At 49.0% G+C, this 13671-nt stretch overlaps 1 protein-coding gene across 3 annotated transcripts; it reads left to right on the top strand.

Annotated features, from left to right (window-relative positions):
* The first annotated feature begins 630 nt into the window (after positions 1-630).
* LOC149366049 (uncharacterized) lies at positions 631-12650 on the top strand. 3 transcript variants are annotated; one of them, XM_089550502.1, is made up of 7 exons: positions 631-930; positions 1052-1099; positions 1450-1558; positions 3047-4132; positions 6498-6577; positions 11163-11253; positions 12331-12650. In XM_089550502.1, the coding sequence occupies exons 4-7, from the start codon at positions 3180-3182 to the stop codon at positions 12455-12457; spliced, it is 1251 nt and encodes a 416-aa protein (XP_089406628.1). In that variant the 5' UTR covers positions 631-930; positions 1052-1099; positions 1450-1558; positions 3047-3179; the 3' UTR covers positions 12458-12650. The 3 variants fall into 3 exon arrangements, with proteins under 3 accessions (XP_089406628.1, XP_089406694.1, XP_089406759.1); XM_089550568.1 differs by having other exon boundaries at positions 631-789; XM_089550633.1 differs by lacking the exon at positions 1052-1099 and having other exon boundaries at positions 631-789.
* Positions 12651-13671: the final 1021 nt, after the last annotated feature.

The raw sequence follows: 13671 nt of genomic DNA on the forward strand, positions 1-13671 counted from the left end.
TCGAAACGCACACGAAATCACCCTCAGCGCATATGCACAACAGACATGGACTACGGCGGCCGGCATATATCAACCATGAAAAAATACGCTTACCTCTCTAGATTGTCCATTTCTGCGCTCAGGTCATGAAGATACGTAGTACGGGCTTCCCTTTCGATGCTTCAATGCAATCAGTGACTAGTACCACGAGTTATTTATCGCATAAACGATGTCAACTTACGCGGTGAATAGGGCGATGCATGCAATCAGTTGAGCAATTTGGAACCGGAAGTAGCTAGCAGACGATTTTCCCATGACTCTTTGCGTTGACGGCGGAAACGCACCTCACCTATACGAGCACGAGAAGCAGAGCCGTTTAATCATTTCAGTAAAGAAATCACCACCAGTCAAATGCTTCAAATAAAAACACATCAACTAACCAAAAAAATAAAATTTTACAAAATGTCGCGCCTTTTGTGAGCAAAATTACAGTTGCTCTTTCAAAAAACAATTATAAAACAAGCAAAATATAACTGTTCCCGCAACTCATAGATGGCGCTACATCTGTTAAGGTTATAATTTGGCATCAAGTTTGGTGTTCGTGTTTCTAGTGTTCACTGAAGTACCGAGCTCGGAGCATGCGCCGCATGGTGCGCGGCCAGCGCTGTAGCAGCCACGATTCCTCGAACGTTCTTGGCGCCAACGCGGGAAGTGTGCATCGTAGCTGAATGAAGATAGCGCGATCTAATGAGTATCTGCCGCGTCCCAACGCGTCCAAGGCGATCTTGGCTTAAGCGCTCGTCATACGAGGTTAGTTATCGCGTTCCTTCGACGTGCCTGCCGGCACAAGGCATCGTTCTACTCCGCACATGATCCCTCCAGCCGTTGAAGGCGCGAAGTCAATGCATCGCGGCGATCAAATCTCGAATCCAGCCGAAAATCATCAGGAGGGTGAGCTGCGATGTCAGAATTGGGTAGAGCGCCGCAATCGAATTTGCGCAAGCACTTGATCTCTAGTGCCGTTGCGCTTTGTGTTCATGTTTTCGTGTTGCCGGCTTCTGTTGGTTTTCAGTCTGGCGACAAACATGGCGACCTGTCAACCTTTGATGCAAGCCGTCAGGTAAGCTGGTGACTGCGCATCGTGACGACTTGGTCTCCTTAAACTTAAAGATCAGCGTGTTTTAGGTTACGCGATTGGTTAGAAAGACAACCGCGCGCGATTTGCGTCGGTGAACGAAAAACAGCTGATTGCGCCGAGGTGCGCCACAAACACGGTTGCTGTGTCGCGTTTAAAACGCGGCGTAGTGACAAATACGAGTCTTCCGATTGTTCTATGGTATTCTAATGCGTAAAATTTGGAATCAAGAAAACGGGTGGCGTATGAGTTCTTTCGAAACCAACGCGATCCCGGCATTACGAAGAAAACAAAAAGTGTCGCTCCGAGTCATGACGGCGTTCCGTGCCTTGCAGCTCGGGCGATCGGAGGTCATCGCGGACCGACCACGGTCGGCGTACTGTGAGCACTGCGTCCGCGTAGCACAAGCGTGTCAGTGGCGTTCCAGGAACCGCCGACGATCCGGTAAGCAGGTTATTTCTTTTCACGCGATCGCATTTACATTGTCGCCTTGCGAGAGTCACCCGGGTTCTCCGTAACGGAAATCACTGATTGGTCGAGAGGATCGTGACGTAATCAGTACCGCCAAATTTGAAAATCTTAGGGCTAGAATGTTCAAGTTACCTTCCGATTAATTATCATGTGATTAGTCTAGCCCTCCCGAGACCAGAATCGGGCGAAGTGGGTGAGGGAACAGACACGGATTAACGACATCCTAGACCAAATCAAGAGGAAGAAATGGGCTTGGGGCAGGGCGTGTAATACGACGCCAAGATAACCACTAGTCATCAATTAAGCAAACAAGGGAAGGGGAATGAGGGGCTCGTAACGAAGGGTAACGAAGTGGATTCCGAGAGAAGGCGAGCGTAGCAGGGGGCGGCAGAAAGTTAGGTGTGCGGATGAGGTTAAGAAGTTTGCGGGGCTACGGTGGCCGCAGCTGTCAAAGGACAGGGTGAATTGGAAAGACATGGAAGAGGCCTTTGCCCTGCAGTGGGCGTAATCAGGCTGTTGCTGATGATACTAACCCGATCTTCTCTTGCACATTAATCCTAAACTTGTTCTTTTTTGCATATATTATGTATTCGCCCCTCCTGCTTGGGCCTACTGTAGGCCTGCAGTATGTTCTAAATAAATAAATAAATAAATAAATCCGCCCACTAAATCACCTTAATGCATTTTCTGGGATGGACCTTCTTTCGTAATTTCGGGTGTCCTTTGGAATATTTGAGGGTGGGCGAACTTCCAAATGATATCGCGTTTTCTTTATGAATATGGGTAAGGAGGCAGCGTTTTTTTTTCTTTTTTTTTATTGCGCTCGCGATGAAGACTTACAAGCGCGCTTTTTTGCACGATGTCGATGCGGGCAAAATCGCGATGCGCATGCCCGATTCTAGACGCTCTGCGATCCCGCTCACTTCGTTTTGTTTGTGCGACTTCTGAGCATTACCGACGTTAAAATAGCGCTGTACTGTGAACGCCTTAAGTGGGCGGGGCTTGTTCGTGGTCGTCGGCTCGCTCTGAGAAAACGCGAGAGCCGGAAACAAAATAATAAGTGCATTTCAATGCTCGAAAATGGAGTACGTGAAGGGCATACTTACAATCGTTTAAGCGCTTACAATCGCGAGGGAACCTAGACGAAAAGGGGATGAGCGAGAAAGCACAAAGTTATGCACGCTACGGCGCAGGAGGTAAAGGCAGGAAAGGCTTAGTAAGTCTTATCCTGGGCGGACGCCATTAGGGCTTCGTGAGGGAGCGACTGACGCCTTTTTCACTCAGGAACATTGGGAAAGTGTGTGTTTTAGGGCTCTCATGTCCGTTATACTTGTGAAAAGGACGCTGTCACGTGCGGGGACGTATGATTGATCACTTTTGTCGCTTTGGTTCCACAGTAAAAACGCGCCGTACGGCGAGGCTGATGCTCATTTCGATGTGGCTTTGCTGTGAAATGCGCAGGTTCGCTGACGCCATCGATCCTCAACGCTTAGTCTGACGGTGCCGCGCTCGGCAAAGCTCAAGCTCTCCTTGTCATCTGCTTCGCCATCTTCTGGACAGGACCGCCGAAAGGCCAGGTCGTGGATCGTCCGTCATGGCTTCAAAGAAGGACAACGACTATTGCAGCGATTGGTACTCCGCCACGTCCGACCCGGCGGCGCTGGCCAATTCTGCAGCAACGGGGGACGCGCGGCGTCGTAGCGGCTACCGTTCAAGATGGTCCTTCAGTTACGGCCTTATTGACCCTTATTATGAGCCGTACGTCGACCCGCCGTTCGACCAGCGCGTCGTATCATTTCCGGGTAGTTTTAACCCCTTGTTGAGAGACCCCTCCAGCGACGCATTGGTATCGACGACATGGGGCCTTGCACAACCCGCGCTCGCCTCGGAGTGCCCCATGACTCCCCAGGGTCTAGATCTTTCCTTGCCTCGCTATACGGACGTGCGAAGCCCTCTTTCTTTTGACGAGTCTCAAGAGACGAAGAGGCTTTTCGTTATGCGCAACTTGGCCGAACAATTAACGACTCGCCAAGCGGCTGGATACGTCGACCATAACTACGCCGCCATACCTGCTGCAAACGATGGACTCCTTAGCTTCGGTCCACCCAGCCCCGCTATTGCTTGTCCCGTGTCTTCATCGTCGGAGGAGTCGTGGTCGTTGAAGACCCTTGAAGACTTATCTCTCGCCGAAGCTGCGGCGGGCAGCCCGGTTCGGGGGTTTGTGTTCGCTTCTGAGGATGTCAAGGAGTCTGGGTATGTAGAGGAGACTTTGGCGAGCACGTCTTCGGAGACTTCACTGGCACGACGGCCCGCCAGCACCGAGAGTACTCCGACGTTGTCGGAGAGCCAAGACACGTCCGCTAATGACTCGCCGCTGCAGTCTGCGACGGCGGTGGCCTCGCGGCGTGCAGGTTGCGGCCGCCGGCGCAAAGCGACGCCGCGCAAGAGTCCCAGCGCCGATGACCCGCGCTTCAAGGGCGCCGTGGTTCAGATGCAGCTCCTGGTGACTGGCGGGCAACCAGTGCTCAGGATGGAGCATTACTACAAGTGAGATGGCACATTCATCCCACTGACCTGCAGTGTTAATTCCGAACTGTTCTCCCACATTGCTGTTTGATGCACAGTGAAAAAAAAAAAGAAAACGCAAAAAAAAATCTAATCCTGCAGACACAGTGTAGAGTCGTGAGCAAAAGTGGTATACAACACGCAGCCGGCGGCGGAGCTCAGGAAAACTAGAGTTATTGTATATGCTACCAAAAGAGCATATACAGGAACTATAAGGATGGATGGATGGATAGGAGCGCCCCCTTTGAAACGGGGTGGTGACAATTGTCACCATGCTCAGCTTTTCTTTCTTTACAATTTTTTTGGTTTACTGTGTTGGAAATTCTCATTAAGATTCTCCATCATCTTTACCTACGGTTTCCTACAATTCTAACCTTATGCCACATATCTGCTTTTCAGCCACCAATCCTCCAATCGCTTTTTGCTAACTTCCACTGCACATTTATTTACAGGACCATCGTTATCTTTAAACCCTAGGGCCTCAGGAAGAATGACTGTTCCTGCATCGACATCCGGATGGGTACCATCACATTTGATTATGAGGTGTTCAATTGTTTCCACAGATCTACCACACACGGCACATGTGTCATCTTCTTGGTTAAATTTCTTTTTGTAGCTGCGCGTTCTAAGACACCCTGACCTAGCTTCAAAAAGTAGGGCACTGCCTCTTGAGTTATCATAGAAAAATTCTTTCCTGATCTTCCTTTTCCAGTATCGATATAGTTCTACACTATTTTTCTTTTCCATTGAATTCATCCAATTTTTAACTTCCGCGCTTTTAACCTGTCGTTGAATGCTCTTTCTTTCTCCGTCCTCATGACCGTCATATATACTTACTGCTTAGTTTTCTAGTTATGTTCCGCCACTGCGAGTCAACGCTCTTTCTGTATAAATATTTAAATACCTTAGCTGCCCACCTGTTATCGTACAATTTCCTCAGGCGTTCTTCATATAGTATTTTACTCTTAGCTTCCCGTAAGGAAAACTGCATTCGAACGCCATCTAGCGCCATCTATCTGGGATCGAGACAAACGTGGCGGTGCCCCATTTTATCGACAAGCCTGTCAGATATCTCGGCTTGATGCGTCGCGCTCCTTCTCGTCTAAACGCTCTGGCGCGATATCAGTCTCACTCCGGAGCAAGCGCCAGCCGTCCGTGGTACATTATCGCTGAAAATAAAAAATAAATAAATAAAAATGGCACCGCAGGTACGGTTCTGCTGCGGCACCGCTAGGCATTTCACCGAGCGGTAGCGCGACACACCGAAAGGATTCAACTTGCATGCCTGCAGCGACCCCTGTCGCTGTGGCTAGATGGCGTTTCGATGCGGTTTTCCCGAGCTCTGCCACCGGCTGCGTGTTGTATACCACTTTTGCTCACGACTGTACTTACTGATTACGGAAGCGTGTCCTTTAATAGAATGACAACACACGCGCTGTCGAAACGAATGAATGGAATAAAAGAAAATGGGCTTCTGCATGGTCGCTCAACTGCGCCGGTGTCGCAATTGCTAAAATGGCGCAATGACCAGTACTACGGGAGGTTATGACTCACCTTATACGTTTGCCGAAGGTGTGTCGAAATTTTTGTAACCATGACTCGTGCGCATGGCGATACGCAGAGTAAACTCTAAAATCGCGGGAAAACGAGCCCGATGATCGCTCAGGGCGTATAGAATTAGAGCCAGAAAGGTTCAGCCTATCCGTTCAAGCCGTGATCCGCTTATCTTGTGTACTAATGCGGAGGTTATGATACTACATCTGTTATCACTGTATCTGTTATCAAGGGACAAGAAAAATCGAGGCGTGGTATTTCCTTGATATTGTGTGTAGAAATGTGCCGCTCTTGAAATGCATATGCTGTCTTACACTTGTGCACTCTAAACATGATTACACCTATATGAGATTGTAAGGGAGTAGGTTGTCCTCTAGCACACACCCTTTTTTAAAGTGTGTGCGGTAAAGGACAACTGTACTCCCTTTTTACTCATTTCTGTTTAGAGTGTGCGTACGCATGTTCTTGGAAAGAAGCGAGCAGATCTATAGTCTATAGGCTATACAAATGCTATAGACAGTCTATAGACAACCCATAAATTTATGGCCATACACTTTTGTCGAATTTTGTCTATAGACTATGAATAGACAAAAGAAATATTTATAGGAAGGCAACAGAGTCTATAAGAAGTCTAGAGACTGTCTATAGACGGTTTTTTATAAGGGATCACCTCACCTTGCAGAGCTGTTCCGGCGGAAGCTATTGGTTCGCGTTTAGTTTATTACGACAGGTTGATGACTGTGGGCGTGCTTGGCATGGTGAAACAGCTTGTAAGATTCGTTGCTCATTTCAGGGACGAGGAGCGGCGACGGGTTCTGGCCCAGGACAGCAGCGGTCCCAGCGATTCGGAGGACGACTTCGATATAAGCCGAGGTGAACGCCACAAGAGGGCGCGGACGCTGATTCGTGCGTAGGCTCTGTGGTAGATTGCCTGCCATCTCTGCATTCGGTCGTCTACTGTACATCGCTCCGGAAGCAGGGAACACGTGATTAGTGAGGTACTCGGTAACAGTAGGTGGTCACGCTATGCTAAAACGGCTAAAACACATTCTTAGTTGATGCTACCGTGAGCGCGCATGCCAGGACAACGCTTCCTGTGCTTTTAGAGCCACTCAGCTAGTTCACTATCTTTTCAACGGGAGCAGCGCGGATTTCTAGTTCTCCGGTCGTCCGCGGTGTGGCGCTCTCCAGCGGGTGCGATTTTTAACGATACAACTGATCAGGTGCTTACAATACAAGGCCACGAAATACCCAAAGTGGCCGAATACACATACCTCGGGATATGGCTAAACGATAAAAAACGATATCCGGTCGGGATATGGCTAAACGGGATATGGCTACACGGAAAAGCATGAACAGGCTCTTAGGGCAAAATGACGAAGAGACGCCGGGATAATGTAACATAGGGCATTATGGGGGTACAACAAATATGAAGTACTAAGAGGTATTTGGAAAGGAATAATGGTGCCGGGACTTACTTTCGGCAATGCGTTTCTGTGCTTAAGGGCAGAAGTTCAGTCGAGATTAGACGTAAATCAGAGAGCTGTTGGAAGATTAGCATTAGGTGCCCACGGCAAAACCACAAACGAGGTAGTACAAGGGGATATGGGCTGGGCATCGTTCGAAGCACGGGAAGCTAAGAGTAAAATACTATATGAAGAGCGCGTGAGGAAATTGGACGATAACAGGTGCGCAGCTAAGGTATTTAAATATTTATACAGAAAGAGCGTTGACTCACAGTGGCGGAAAATAACTAGAAAACTAACCAGTAAGTATGCCGGTCATGAGGACGGAGAAAGAAAGAGCATTAAACGACAGGTTAAAAACGCGGAAGTTAAAAATTGGATGAATTCAATATAAAAGAAACAGTGTAGAACTATATCGATACTGGAAAACGCAGATCAGGAAAGAACTTTTCTATGATAACTCAAGAGGAAGTCTCTACTTTTTGAAGCTAGGTCAGGGTGTCGTAAAACGCGCAGCTACAAAAAGAAATTTAACGAAGAAGATGACACATGTGCAGTGTGTGGTAGATCTGTGGAAACAATTGAACACCTCATACTCAAATTTGATAGTATCCATACGGATGTCGATGCAGGCACAGTCACTCTTCCTGGTGGTGGTGAAAAACTTTAATCAAAGAGAGCTTGAGGGTAAAAAAAAAACCCTGCTGCATGGTCGGTATCCTTAGTCCTGGACACCGCACGACGAGGCCCCGTCTCGCGCCCGCTTGACCAGAGCCCTTTGGGACTCCAGTGTGGAGCAGTTGAGGAGGGCAGTCTCCCATGCCTCTCGGGTGGGGGTGGGGGAGGTGGGAAGGTGAGGATTCTGAGTACATGCCCACACCATGTGAAAGATATCGCAGATCTCTCCACAGTGCGGGCAGCGCCCATCTGTGTTCGGATCGAAGTGTTTTGCTATTGCAGGACAGAGAAGAGTTCCTGTCTGCAGGCGCCGCAGAGTTCGCTCCTCCGCCTTACTCAGCCTCTTGGCAGGTGCCGGGTAGAGACGGTGGCTGTCGCAATAATAAATTAGGATTTCGCGGAACCGCAGAAGCGGTTTATGAGCTTCTGAGCCATGAGAGCTAGGATGAGGAGCCCGGTGTGTGAGCGCTCGGGTGGCCGCATCAGCGGCCTCATTGCCTCGTAGATCCTGGTGGCCAGGAGCCCAGATCACCTTTGTGCGAGTTGGATCGGCGAGAGCGCGTCTTAGAATTTGCGAGGCAAGAGGTGATATTTCGCCTGCAAGATAATGTTCACAGGCCCGGCGAGAGTCTGTGATAACCGTTTTCGATTTTGGATCGGCGGCAGCGAGAGCTATTGCGACTTCCTCCGCTCGTGTTGAATTTGGGGCCCGAAAAGATAGCCCATCGACATTCATTCCCCGATGGACTACGGCAGCCGTGAAGAATCCCGCGGGCGACGGCCCTGTAATAGACGCCCTCTTTATAGCCATATTGCCTCTCAAGCGTGCGAACCCGCGCTTGTCGTCTGCCTTCATGTGAAGCCATGTCCATGTTACGCGGGAGCGGAGCGACCAAGAGCATGTGGCGCCACAGCACCGGGATGTTCTCCGTCCCCTCTGGTATGCATGTGTGTTGGATGTGTAAGCGGTTTAGCAGGCGGCGCCCAGGCACCGTCTGCGATAGCCGCGTATATTGGTTCACGAGGTGGGCCTCCCGCAACTCCTGATAGGAGTTTACCACTCGCAACGCCTTCAGTTTGGCATTGGAGGTAGCCACCGGGAGGTCCAGTGCTCGCTTTGTTGCCTTCCTGCTGATGGCGTCAATGCGCTCGTCTTGTTTGGTGGTGCGTAGGTACGGCACGGCGTAGAGGGTCCGGCTGGTCACGAAGGCATAGGCGAGCCGTAGCGCGTCCCTGCCCCGCAGACCACCCCGCTTGTTGGAAACACGGTGGATCATGCGCCCTACCTGTTCACCTATGCTCTTGAGTTTCGCTATAGTAGAGTCCGGCCTAAGTTTGTTATTGATGAACAGACCCAGGATCCGGAGCTCTGCCACTTCTCTGATGGGACCACCCGACAGAGATATGTGTAGAGACGTGTTGTCCTTGTGGTTTGTCCTGACGTGTAGAAGCTCTGATTTGGCGGGAGCAAATTGGAGACCACAGTCGGCAGCATATGCTTCGACTGTGGAGGCGGCCTGCTGAAGGCGGTCCTCCATCTCCCCAAGGCTCCCCTCGGTGGTCCAGATTGTAATGTTGTCTGCGTAGAGTGCGTGTTTTATGCCCTCCACCTGAGCCAGTCGGCCGGGCAGGTGCATCATGGCGATGTTGAAAAGGAGCGGTGATAACACCGCCCCCTGTGGTGTACCTCGTGTACCCATAGAGTACGGGCCGTATTCCTCGATCCAGAGGAGTGCCTGACGCGCAGTGAGGAAGTCTCTGACATAGGCGAAGACCTTCGCCCCGCAGTTAGTGGTGTTCAAGTTAGAGAGTATGGTGCCATGTTTAACATTGTCAAACGCCCCCTTAAGATCGAGGGCGAGAATGGCCTTGTCGTTTTTTTGCATGGCTGTGGGTCGTATTATGTCCCTGTGTAGTTGGAGTAGGACATCCTGTGCAGACATGTGAGGGCGGAACCCGAACATAGTGTCTGCAAAGAGGCCCTTACCCTCCATGTATGGAGAGAGGCGATCCCGAACCATCGTCTCCATGAGCTTTCCCACACACGAGGTTAATGAGATGGGTCTCAAGTTGTCCGTAGTCACTCTTCCTGAGGCCCTAGGGTTTAAAGATAACAATGGTCAAGTAAATAAATCTGCAGTTGAAGTTAGCAAAAAGCGATTGGAGGATTGGTGGCTGAAAAGCAGAGATGTGGCATAAGGTTAGAATTGCAGGAAACCGTTGGTAAAGATGATGGCGAATCTTAATGAGAATTTCCAACACAGTAAACAAAAAACATAGTAAAGAAAGAAAAGCTGAGCATGGTGGCAATTGCCACGACCCCGTTTTAAAGGGGGCGCTCCTATCCATCCATCCATGCATAAAGGTGCGAAGCGTTACTAGATACCTTTAGCGTACCGTGACAGAAGCCAAGAGCCACAGAAACCAACGGGCACAGGGGATTTTTATTTTTGTTATTAATTTATTTATTTTGTGGTGTTGATCAATTTAGAATATTACTGAATATGTCATCGCTTAAAGCTAATTGATTAGAAAAGCAGAAGAAAAAACAACCACATGCCGCCGCTGGGATCCGAACCCACGACCTCCGAATTACGCGTCCGGTGCTCTACCTCTGAGCTACGGCGACGGCTGTCAAATTTTCTGCTTTCGGGGGTATTTATGTTTACAAGTAACCTAACCTTGAGAGTGTTCATCAGCGCCACCCACGTTCATAAGCGGCGGACGTAGAACGTCGGCGGACGTAGGACGTAGAGCGTACCGTGTTACGGTTACCGTTACCGGAGTACCGGGAGCCCGCACGCTGTCAGTGCGCATGCGCAGATCACCTTGTGGGCGCCAGATGGCGCCAGGTGTCCTGCAGCTGCGTGTACGCCTGCTGCATCGGCACCAATCAGCGCGTGCTTACCGGCGGTGGACGGGCTCCCGGTACTCCGGTAACGGTAACGCGGCACACGGTGTGCTAAAGGTGTCTACTAGTCCAGTACACTATAGCGTTAAGTCGGTTACGGCCCTCGAGCTGCTGCCGATGCGGCGTAGTACGGCGCGACCGCACCTGGCTAGAATGAGCTGTAATAGGCTGAAAAACTTGGAGGTGCTTCAGGTTTCGATGTCAGATGCCGCGGCCAGCAACATCTTTTCCTTCCATTGTTATTATTAAAGAGTCACTGATAATAATGTGCAGGAAAGGACTCTTGCCCTTTTCGGCTTACATGACGGGCATTGAAAAAAAAAGGGAAATGATGGCCGTGGGCATTCCGTATCGTATTCTAAGTTGGATGGTGGCCCCTAATGATCTTTTTTTCTTCTTGTAGTAAAGCAGTGCACATCGTGCGCGACGATATCCACGCCTCTGTGGCGTGGCGCCGAGGACGGCACGCTGCTGTGCAACGCTTGCGGCATCAGGTATGTACCGCGTCACGTCGTTTGCGTGGCAATGAAAAAAAGAATGAGGAATCGTCGAAGAATGCCGATGAAACGTGTTGCTTAAATCGTGGGCGCAGGAGGCGCCCAGTTGCTTCGTACTTTTTTCTTCGTGGTTTTTTGTTTTCTCAGAGTTCTACCGAATGTTGAGAAAAATTAACGTTCCAAGTACACTCCACATATATAATCGCCTTCGTAGTAAACACTCTGCACATATCCCTACTTTGGCGGGACTGCTGCTAGAGAGTTCTTTGTCCCTGTATATCACCGTCTCCGCTTCTCACCGTCTGCTCAGAACTGTTCCCGTACATCTATATCTCCCTACGTTTCTGTCCCCTTATATATATTTGTCCCCGTACCTGAGCTGTTCCCTTACATCTATGTCCCCGTACGTGTCTGTCCCCTTATATATCTTTGTCCCCGTATCTCAACTGTTCCCTTACATCTATGTCCCCGAACGTTTCTTCTGCCCCCTATATCTTTGTCCTCGTAACTCAGCTGTTCCCGTAATCTATGTCCCGTACGTTTCTGTCCCCTTATATATATTTGTCCCCTTACCTCAACTGTTTCGGTACATCTATGTCTCCGTACGTTTCTGTCCCCTTATATATCTTTGTCCTCGTACCTGAACTGTTCCCGTGCATCTATGTCCCCGTACGTTTCTGTCCCCATATATATATATATACATATTTGTCCCCATACCTCAACTGTTCTCTTACATCTATGTCTCCGTACGTTTCTGTGCCCTTATATATTTTTGTCCCCGTACCTGAACTGTTTTCGTACATCTATGTCCCCTTATATATCTTTTCTCCATACCTCGACTGTTGCTGTACATCCGTGTCTCCGTACGTTTCTGTCCCCGTATATCTATGTCCCCGTACCTCTCTGTCCTCGTTATGTCGCCGTACAGCTATTCCACGTGCGTCTATGTCCCCGTTCGTCCCTGCCCTTTCTTGTGTCTGTCCGTGCCTATATGTCTTGCTTTCGTTATTTCTTTGTTTTTTTTTCCTTCACTTGCTCTCACTATCTTCTTCGCACTTGTTGCTTTTGGTGCAGGTACAAGAAGCACAAAGTGCGCTGTACCCGCTGCTGGTACATCCCGAAGAAGAACGGGATCAAGCTCAAGTACTGCGTGGAGTGCGGCGGTTTTATGAATATCGCCTTTAAGTATTGGCGGCCCTGAGAGAGAGAAGGCACTGCGGCCTGTTCATATACGTTTTTGTGTTCATATACGTTTCGTGTAGGTTATAATTTTTCGCTTGGCGCGGCGCGCCGCGTCCATTATAACGTATTGTATAAACTTGAATCGCGTTTATAATTTTATTGCGTTGTTCTTGGCTGGAAGTCCAAATATCGTCGCTGGACCTTTAATAAAAAGGAAAAGTTCGCCTTATGTAAATTCTGTCACTGTTACATGTGTCTCTTCTTTTGCGGGGGTAGAACGTCTCTCCAATGGCATTTCTGCGTTAAGTTTATTTTTATTTATTTATTTATTTAGCAAATACTGCCGGCCTGTGTTACAGGCCTTAGGCAGGAGTGGGGTACAAACATATTGATAAAAATGACAAGTACATTGCAAGAGAAGCAGATAGCGAACAGAGCAAAAAACCAGAACATACGACATAAAATCGATTACAAAGACAGAGAACATGTGATGACATCGAACCTGGTAGCAAGCGAAGGCATCGGACTTGGCCCAAAACAAGGATACATAAGAGCCCTATGCATCCTTCAGAACTTGTAAAAATAAGTAATAGTAAGTAATATGTATTGATTGATTTAAGTAGACTTCGGAGGGCTCGTAAACGCTGCGATGGACTGAATGAAGTACTCCGCCTGACTTAATGGAAAAGCAGTATTGTAAGGAGGTACCTGGACTCAGCGGTCACTGCTTTCTGCTGTGCTGTCTTGTGACCGCAAAAGCAGAGGTTGCGCGGCCGCTTACCGTGACAGTGGGCAGTGCTGGCTCAAAAAAATTAGCTCTGGCTTAGCTTGGTTAAGCCCGGTAATTGCGAAAGCAATATCCGTAGCTATGCCATGGTTCAGCTGGTAGTGTAGCTGGTGGTGGTGCTTGTGGTTAGACTTGTGGTGATGCATCGGTTATACAATCCAATCCAGTCCAATATGCTAATATGGTAGCTACCGGCCTCGCTACGCGACGGGCGCCGATTGACGTCATCCTAGGTCACGTGACGCATTGCGTTATACCGATAGGACGTCATCCGTTCGCCCATTGTTATTTTTACATTTCGCTGTAGTTATCCGTTGCTATAGCAACACACACATCAACTGAATAATTACGCTAATTAGTCTTATTTAGGCTAAACTTCCTCTTTCCAATCATTTATTATACGTGAACATTCTTTTGTTTCCAACTCATGCTTATCACTGCTATGT

The sequence above is a fragment of the Amblyomma mixtum genome, chromosome 1, assembly GCF_055824585.1.
Source record: "Amblyomma mixtum isolate Tamu chromosome 1, ASM5582458v1, whole genome shotgun sequence".
NCBI classification, from domain to species: domain Eukaryota; kingdom Metazoa; phylum Arthropoda; class Arachnida; order Ixodida; family Ixodidae; genus Amblyomma; species Amblyomma mixtum.